This window comes from Pongo abelii, chromosome 9 (genome assembly GCF_028885655.2).
Source record: "Pongo abelii isolate AG06213 chromosome 9, NHGRI_mPonAbe1-v2.0_pri, whole genome shotgun sequence".
NCBI lineage: Eukaryota > Metazoa > Chordata > Mammalia > Primates > Hominidae > Pongo > Pongo abelii.
The window spans coordinates 127,163,381-127,173,171 of NC_071994.2; the positions used below are offsets into that span (position 1 = coordinate 127,163,381).

Below are 9,791 nucleotides of genomic sequence, written 5' to 3' on the forward strand. Positions count from 1 at the left end.
GATACTGACCCATAATTTTCCTTTTTTTGTATTGTGTTTACCTGAATTTGCTATCAGGGTAATGCTGGTCCCATAGAATGACCTAGGAAAAATGTTTCTTCTGCTCCACTTTGGGAAAATATTGCAGAGAATTAATATCATTTCTTCCTGAAATGTTTAAGAATTTACTAGTAAAAGCCTCTGGGCTGCAATCTTTCTTTTTTTGGAGGTTATATAATAACTGATTTCATTTTTAAAATAGATATAGATCTGTTCAGATTGTTCATTTATCCTTGTGTAAATTTTGGTCTTTTAAGGAATTGGGTTATTTCATATAAGTCATCAAATTTGTGGGTATAAATTTGTTCTCAGTGTTACTTTATTATCATTTTAATATCCATGAGATTGACAGTGATAACCCCTCCTTCATCGGGTATTGGGAATTTGTGTCATATCAGTTTTCTTTTTTGTTATCTTGGCTACAGGTTGATCAATTACTGATGTTTTTAAAGAATGAGCTTTTAGTTTCATTGATTTTCTGTATTGATTTCTTATTTTAATTTCATTGATTTGTGCTATAATCTTTCTTATTTCTTTTCATCTGGTTCTTTAGGCTTAAGTTTTGATTATTTCTCTACTTTTCTAAGGTGGAAACAGGCTATTAATTCAAATATTTCTTCTTTTCTAATATATGTATTTGATGCTATACATTTCTCTCTAAGCATTGCTTTTGCTGTATCACACCAAATTTGATATGCTGTATTTCCCTTTAAATGTATTACTTACATTAAAACATTTCATTTGTTCTGTGATTTCTCCTTCGAGCCATGTTATTTAGAAATGTCTTCTTTAATTTTCAAATACTTGGGCATTTTCCACCTTTTTTTTTTTTTTTTTTTTTGAGACAGGGTCTTACTCTCTCACCCAGGCTGGAGTGCAGTGGCACAATCACAATTTGCTGCAGCCTCAACCTCCTGGGCTCAAGCAATCTTCCCAGTTCAGTCTCCCAAGAAAGTGGAACCACAGGCGTGCTCCACCATGCCTGGATAATTTTTTATTTCTATAGAGATGGAGGCTCCCTATGTTGCCCAAGCTGATCTAGAACTCCTGGGCTCAAGTGATTCTTCCACCTCAGCCTCTCAAAGTTTTGAGATTACAGGTGTGAGCCACTGCACCTGGCCTCAGCTATCTTTATCTCATTGATTACTAGTTGAATTCCACTGTAGTCTGAAGACATACATTGTATGATTTCTATTCTTTTAAGTTTGTTAAGGTGTATTTTCAGGTCTATAATGTGGTCTATCATGGAGAACATTCCACGTGAGTTTGAGAAGAATGTGTATTCTGCTGTTGTTCAATGGCGTATTGTATAAATGTCAATTAGAACCAGTTGATTGTGCGGTACAGGTCCACAATATTATGATTTTCTGTTTTCTTGATCTAACAATCAATGACAGACTAGTGTTGAAATCTCCAAATATCTGACTCATTCTGAGCTAATTTTTCTAAAGAGTGTAAGCTCTGTGTCTAGATTTTTTTTATTTTTTATTTTTTTTGCAGGTGGATAGCCAGTTTTTGCAGGTGGATAAAAGATGCTAGACACCATTTGTTGAAAAGGCTATCTTTATTCCATTGTATTGCCTTTGATCGTTTGTCAAAGATCAGTTGACTATATTTCTGTTGATGTATTTCTGAGCTCTCTATTCTGTTTAATTGATCTATGTGTCTAGCCTGTTGCCAATACAACAATGTCTTGATTACTATAGCTTTATAAGTCTTGAAGTCTAGTAGTGTTGGTCCTCCAACTTTATTCTTCTCCTTCAATATTGTGTTGGCTATTCTACATGATTTGCCTCTTCATATAAACTTTAGAATCAGTTTGTTGCTATTCACAAAATAAAATTCTGGGATTTTTACTGATATTGCATTGAATCTATAGATCAAGTTGGGAAGAACTGACATCTTGGTAATATTGAAACATCTTATGCATAAATGTGAAATATCTCTCCTATTATTTAGTTTTTGAATTTCTTTTATCAGAGTATTGTAGCTTTCCTTATATACACTTTGTACGTATTTTGTTAGATTTCTCTCCAGATTTTCAGGTGTTCATTTGCCCTGTGACCTCATGTCTCTGCTTGGTCCAAGAAAAGCCATTGACTTTTCTTGTTTACTCAGCTTTTTCTTGTTTTAAGGATAGGACTATTGACTTTCAAAGTCTTACATGTTGGAACCGAATCTGAAAATTCCCAATTATTTGTTTATTTTAAATACACAAATTCGGTTTTAATGTTATTAAAACTAAAGCAAAATAAATACATAGAGATGAATAAGGGAAATCAAGGAAGCATGGGTTGAGCATAACTTCTGGGAACTTCAAGTAGTTTGATGTGCTCTAGATCATAGTTTATGTGTGAAAGAGGCTACACATGTGTATTAGTCCATTCTCACACTGTTATAAAGATACTACCTGAGACTGGGTAGTTTATTTAAAAAAAGGAGGTTTAATTGACTCACAGTTCCACAAGGCTGGGGAGGTCTCAGGAAACTTACAATCATGGTGGAAGGCAAAGGGGAAGCAAGGCATATCTTACATGGTGGCAGGTGAGAGAAAGAGAGCAGGGGAACTGCCACTTTTAAACTATCATATCTTGTGAGAACTGCTTCACTATCATGAGAACAGCATGGGGGAAACCACCCCCATGATCCAATCACCTCCCACCAGGTCCCTCATTTTACATGTGGAGATTACAATTCGAGAAGAGATTTGGGTGGGGACACAGAACCGAACCATATCAATATGGTTTGATGAAACCTAATAGATGGGCAGGTGTTGGAACACTCCTATGCAGAGTGTTACACACTTAGAGATGCATTAAATCATTGTGGCTTACTCTTTAACACCTTAGTATTTAGCACAGTGCCTAGTAAGTAGAAGGTGCTGAATAAATGCTTACTGAATAAATGGACAAAGGAAAGAAAATATAATTGAAATCCCATACCGAATATTAAGTTAAATTGAAATGACACTTCAGAGTTCTATTCAGCAACATGAAGGCTTTTATTCTAGAGTTTGTTTAGTCATCTTTCTGAGTCTGTTGTAAAGTACTTAAGTGTGTAAAAACACCCCTTTTATTTTGAAGGTTTCCAAGGTAGCTCTGCATTTTTAGATGGTGGTTTTAAAATTTTAATTAATATTTATAGCTTCCTCTTGCTGCTTCCCCTATGAATAAAAATTATTCTTTGGGTAATGTCTCTGAAATTAATATTGACATTCAAACGATTCGGAAGTGGTTTAATATTCTTGTTGCCTTCTCCTATGTTTCCTCAGGGACTATAGTTTCTCTGGGTTTCCCAGAGCCACAAGACAGGAAGCTTTTTCTATCACATGTTTTCTTATCTAATTTTAGAGAGACTAGTAGTTCTTCGCTACCCTTTTAAAGTGCAGAGGGCAGTGATTTCTTTTCTTTTTCTTTCTTTTCTTTTCTTTCTTTTCTTTTCTTTTTTTTTTTTTTTTTTTTTTTTTGACAGAGTCTCACTCCATCTCCCAGGCTGGAGTGCAGTGGCGTGATCTCAGCTCACGGCAGTCTCCACCTCCCAGGTTCACGCCATTCTCCTGCCTCGGCCTGCTGCTCATCCCATTTTTCAATTTTTGAGTTTTTGAGTAGCTGGGATTACAGGTGCCTGCCATCACGCCAGGTAATTTTTGTAGTTTTATTAGAGACAGTTTCTTCATGTTGGCCAGGCTGGTCTCGGACTCCTGATCTCAGGTGATCTGCCCACCTCGGCCTCCCAAACTGCTGGGATTACAGGCGTGAGCCACCGCGCCCAGCTCCGGTGATTTCTATTCTGCTCCCTTACCCATGGCTTCAGTATCCTGCTAAGCCTGAAAATGTATATCCAAGATAGAGCTATATCAGAAGGCAACTGAATATTTATTCAGGACTATAATGGACAACTTGCACTTTCTGTTGTTTTGGGACAAAGATTAGAGATCTGTCAATCCATGGAAGCTTCATCTAAATGTCTGGCATGCAGGGATGCATCAGGTTTTCTAAATTAAGGCCACATGTGTTATCAAATATTAAAGTAAAGGAGACTTTGAGGACATTTTGGTTAATTTTATATCATAGACGAGGGAAGCGAGGCTTAAAGAACTGCAGATAATTGTTTCCGTTTGCACAACTAGTTACTGGAAGAATCAAAATTCATTTTCAGTTTAACACTCTCTTCTCTACACACCATTTTCAATTTCTGAGGGCTTATTACTTCTGATTCTCATAAACCAGAGATAGTATGAGTGCTATCCTGAGTTTTATGCCTTTGGAGTTTGATATCACCAATATATGACGTTTAAATGCTTGGTGTCCTGCAGAACCACTTACCACATTCTCCTTATGGAAAATGAAAGAGTGAAGAATTTCCCAGAGGAAGCGGAGGGAATTATTTTAGAGAAATTTGCAGATCCCCTGAATAATATGTCCTTTTTTCTTAGCAGGTTCATTGACAAGGTCATACCAAACAGATGAATCCAGCAAATCATTCCCAGGTGGCAGGATTTGTTCTACTGGGGCTCTCTCAGGTTTGGGAGCTTCGGTTTGTTTTCTTCACTGTTTTCTCTGCTGTGTATTTTATGACTGTGGTGGGAAATCTTCTTATTGTGGTCACAGTGACCTCCGACCCACACCTGCACACAACCATGTATTTTCTCTTGGGCAATCTTTCTTTCCTGGACTTTTGCTACTCTTCCATCACGGCACCTAGGATGCTGGTTGACTTGCTCTCAGGCAACCCTACCATTTCCTTTGGTGGATGCCTGACTCAACTCTTCTTCTTCCACTTCATTGGAGGCATCAAGATCTTCCTGCTGACTGTCATGGCGTATGACCGCTATGTTGCCATTTCCCAGCCCCTGCACTACACGCTCATTATGAATCAGACTGTCTGTGCACTCCTCATGGCAGCCTCCTGGGTGGGGGGCTTCATCCACTCCATAGTACAGGTTGCATTGACTATCCAGCTGCCATTCTGTGGGCCTGACAAGCTGGACAACTTTTATTGTGATGTGCCTCAGCTGATCAAATTGGCTTGCACAGATACCTTTGTCTTAGAGCTTTTAATGGTGTCTAACAATGGTCTGGTGACCCTGATATGTTTTCTGGTGCTTCTGGGATCCTACACAGCCCTGCTAGTCATGCTCCGAAGCCACTCACGGGAGGGCCGCAGCAAGGCCCTGTCCACCTGTGCCTCTCACATTGCTGTAGTGACCTTAATCTTTGTTCCTTCCATCTACATCTATGCAAGGCCTTTTCGGACATTCCCCATGGACAACGCAGTCTCTGCGCTATACACAATTGTCACCCCCATGCTGAATCCTGCCATCTATACCCTGAGAAACAAGGAAGTGATCATGGCCATGAAGAAGCTGTGGAGGAGGAAAAAGGACCTTATTGTTCCCCTGGAGCACAGACCCTTACATTAGCAGAGGCAGTGACCTGAGAATCTGAAAGATGCTTCAGGGTATTACCCTGATGGATAGGACCCTCAAGGTAGATAAAATCTGTGCCTACTGCTTCTCCATTGTTCTTAACCTCAATCAGTTAAGTTCTGGTCACCTGAACTGTTGGCCACAATAGAAGATGGGATGAGTGTCTTAGAACTGCTTCTAAATGCCTCCCAGATAAAAAGTATCAAGTTCTATGTAGAAGTACTGTTTGGCTCAGGGGCCACTTTCCCAGGTAAGAATGATGTTGGCCTTGCTGAGAAAGTTTCAACTAGTAAACCTGGTGTCTCTTTCCTGATATCACTTTTTGGACACAAAATACATTGGAAGAGCTTAAAATATTTTTAAATTTCTTTGAGACAAGGGTCCTCTTGAAATATTGGACCCTGAGTCCCAATGGAGACTGATTGATTGATTGAATGTTTGTCTGTGAGGAAAAAGGAAATTACCTTGGGCAAATCACTTTCTTCCTCATAGTTTCCTAGGGTCACTGTTGTTGCCATCGGTGTCATCATCATCATCATCATATTAATAACATTTAGTTAGAACTTACTATGTTCCAGACACTGTACCAGGTGATTTACATTTATTATTTATTTTAATTTTCTCAAAATTCTTAGGAGGTAGGTATCATCTTTACTTTAAACATGAGTCAATTACAAATTAGAGACATTAAATAACTTACTTAAGGCTACAGAGCTTGTTTTCTGGAATTCAACTCAATTCTATACAACGTCAGAGCCCAAGTGCTCAACAGTACCTAGAACTTCTTATAGATTCTAAGGATCTGTGGGTTTATGTCATCACAGATAGAGTTTATATCATCGTGAGTTATACTGACATCATACATAGACTTGGCATTTGATCCATCTTTTAAAATATGACTTGATCATTCTCTCCCTTACAATCACTCAGAGGCTTTCCATTGCCTTTAAAAAAAAATCCACATGGCTATTATAGATAAGATGTTGTCTGACCTGGCCTCCACCCATCTCTCCAGTCTCACTTCTCGAACTCCACTCTTTTCTAATCCTCTGTTTGCATTTACTTCTGTCAGTTTCTCTTTACTTCTTGAGTTTGCAAATACTCTTTGCTGTCTCTGGGATGCTCTTCTCTTCATCCTTGCCTGGCAAACTCTTGCTGAATCTCAATCCTCGGTCTAAAGGTCACTTCCTCAAAGACGTGTTCACTGATCTTTAATCCGAATTAATTTGTCCTTATTAGTTTCTCTAACAACTCAAAAGTATTTATCACAGATTTCAATTACATACTGATTTATGTATTTATTTATTATTTATTTATGTATTTATTTATTTATTAATATTTTGTCAGCCATTGCCCACTATACTATAAATTCTATAAAAGAAAGAGCCGTGTTTAGCCTAGCACCACAGCCTAGATGAGGGTGCAGCAACAGAGGGGCCTCATGTCAACAATGAGCAGGCATTTACTATCGAGTTTGTATGTAGCCTGACCCTGCGCTTACACTCCCTTGAAAGTGCATGTCTCTTTACAATTTGTTCTGTAGACATCTTCCTTGGCTCACCCTAGTTGGAGCCTTGCCATATTAGAGATTTAATAATATTTCTTAAAGGAATGGTTAAATGAGTGTTGCCATATTTGAGTTTGTTGCCATATTTGAGTTTGTTAGTAGAGTTTGACTTAGGAATTAGGGCTATCCAAATATTTCACTGGTCTTAACATTATTCCTTTATGAGATTCCTATATGAGCTGCTAGTTACATAAGGAGCAATAACAAATGCGAATCAGAGAACTATTTATTACTGCAGCCAGAATTTGATTTTCTAATAATACAGAGGTTCTGGTTAATTTTATTTGCAATACCCATTCTAGTTGGAAGACCTCAGAGACCCTCTTACTCCCCACTAAGCTCCAAATCTGAATCTCCATATTTCAGCATCTTCTGATTGGCTACATGACACAGGAGACTGATGCAGTAAGAAAAGTGTTTAAGCACACACATGAAGAGAAGGAGGAGCCTCCCTGTATGCTGGTCATGTGCTCACACATGCTCTCCAATCCAAGGATTCCACCTTGAAAGAAATTTGACCAATTGGATCAGCCTTCTCTGTGGGGAGGAAGGGCACAAGGAAGGTTGTAGGAAGGGAAAATGAAGGTTTACCACCATATTTCATGTTGTATATTTATGAAGACTGTTCTTTCATTAGCTGAGAAAAGTGAACAGTGTTGCCTACGTCCCTTAAACTTCTTGCACATTTAAAAAATTTTCAATAAACATTTAATCTCCCATTTAATAAGATCATTTCCTTTGACTTGTGACCCTCAGTTTCATCACAGCAGTGAGCCTGAGCCACCCCAAGGCGTCTCTCAGTGCTTGCTGCACCTTGTCATTGAGGAGAGTGAAGATGAATGGGTTCAAGAGGGGTGTGATGATGCAGCTCAGGAAGGAGGCACCTTTGTTGAGCACTTTTGACTGAGCCTCTGACATACGAATGTAGAAAAAGATGGAACTGCCGTAGATGATGACCACCACTGTAAGATGTGAGGCGCAAGTGGAGAACGCTTTCCTTCGCTCAGCAGCTGTAGGGGCTCTGAGAACAGTGGCAAGAATGCAGGCATAGGTAACTGAAGTCAGAGCCAGAGAGCCCAGTAACACCGACGTAGAGAGCATGAAAGCCACCAGTTCCAGCAGGCGGGTGTTCCCACAAGAGAGCCTGAGCAAGGGCCAACTGTCACAAAAGAAGTGGTCAATACCATTGGGGCCACAGAAAGGCAGGCTGGCCATGAGGACAGTGGGGCAAAGGACCCAGACGAATCCAGCTAGCCAGGAGGCCAGCACTAGTTGGGAACGCACATGGCCACTCATCAGGGTCTCATAGTGGAGTGGTCGGCAGATTGCCAGGTAACGATCCAGAGACATGACGGCCAAGAGGAAGAAGTCAGTGGTGCCTAGAAGGAAGTAGAGGTAGGACTGGATGATGCAGCTGGCAAATGAGATGGTGTGATCCCCCGTGAGGATGACGACAAGCATCTTGGGAACCACAACAGTTACCAGCAACAGCTCCAGGAAGGATAAATTCCGCGGGAAGAAGTACATCTGTGTGTGCAGGCGTCAGTCTATCCAGCTGAGCACAATAATTAGCAGGTTGCCTGTGGCTGTTACAATGTAGGTCACCATTAACCCCAGGAACACCAGGAACTGTAGGAAGTGGCTACTGGGGAAACCCAGAAGGACAAAGCTTGTTACCTGAGTCCAGTTTTCAGGGTTCATCTTCAGTCACCTGCAGGGGAAATGAAACAGAACTCTGTAACTGGTCTATAGCTACCAATCGTCATTTAACCAATCGGTAAAATAATATTGAATACCCAACACTTCCTTACATTCTGAGAATATGTTGATCTATATTTTGGTCTGCACATGACTTACAAAGAGAGAAACATATTACAATAGTAAGCAGCATGGCAATATTGAACATCAATTATGTATCTGAAAATTTACACTGTACACACTATCTCTTTTCCCAGCTACTCTTACAGCTAGGTTTTACTGTTTTGGTTGATAAGAAAAGGATGATGAAGGGAGTTTAAGTGACTCTTGCATGATCAGGTAGGAAACAGGTGGTAGAGGCAGGATTTCAAACCGAGCTTCTGTGACTCCAACACATGCTACTGATACTGTTGTGCTCAGGCAGAGAACCGTGTGAGTAGTGTGGCCTTAGAGGAATCCAGAGGACTAGAGGGGTCAGAGAAGACTTCACAGAATAAATGCACCATGAACAAATTTTACTGGTATTAAGAACTCTTGTTTTAGTGTTTATGGTCCTTCTGTGTCCCGGCTTGACATAAAATAACAGAATTTAAAAATCTGGGCTCTCGGTATCCTCAGAGATTTACTTTTTATTAGTCAGCCACAAAGCCAAATAGGACCAGACTGTGCAAAGCCCCAGTCCTGTCATAAAGTGTTATTTTTCTTTTCTTTTCCCCCCATCCAGACTCTTGTAGAATGCTAGAAATCCTTCTTCCTAGTGGAATGCTTACTAGCTTCTCTCAGCTTCAGCTCACTCAATATTCTAATAGTATAAAGTGGGGAATAAGGGAGAATGGTCTCAAAGGAGATGGTATATATCAACTTGCCTTCTCAACTTTTGCCTTAATTTGGAGATATGTTCATCTTGTCCTTGGAGCTTTTGGAATCCTGTAAAATGTATCCACATGTTTTGAAGGACTGGATTTCATTAGACAATTAGATATCTTGGGTTCTTTTTTTTTTTTTTTTTGAAACATCTAGCACCAAATACTCAGAATCACATAGATTCGGCCTAATCAG

General features: G+C 39.6%; 2 protein-coding genes across 2 annotated transcripts; one reads left to right on the forward strand and one right to left on the reverse strand.

The window, feature by feature from the left end:
• The first annotated feature begins 4,465 nt into the window (after positions 1–4,465).
• On the forward strand, positions 4,466–5,515 carry LOC100441713 (olfactory receptor 4D5). Its single transcript, XM_009247188.3, has one exon. It carries the CDS (start codon positions 4,505–4,507, stop codon positions 5,459–5,461), a length of 957 nt encoding a protein of 318 aa, XP_009245463.3. The 5' UTR covers positions 4,466–4,504; the 3' UTR covers positions 5,462–5,515.
• Positions 5,516–7,698: 2,183 nt separating this feature from the next.
• Positions 7,699–8,795, reverse strand: LOC100442446 (olfactory receptor 6T1). Its single transcript, XM_003777912.4, is given in 1 exon segment — positions 7,699–8,795. A coding segment is annotated over 1 exon segment (972 nt). The 5' UTR covers positions 8,736–8,795; the 3' UTR covers positions 7,699–7,763.
• Between the last annotated feature and the right edge of the window lie 996 nt (positions 8,796–9,791).

What these genes read in the sequence shown, in the direction of transcription:
- LOC100441713 (XM_009247188.3), top strand. Translation starts at nt 4,505, where the DNA reads ATGAATCCAGCAAATCATTCCCAGGTGGCAGGATTTGTTCTACTGGGG.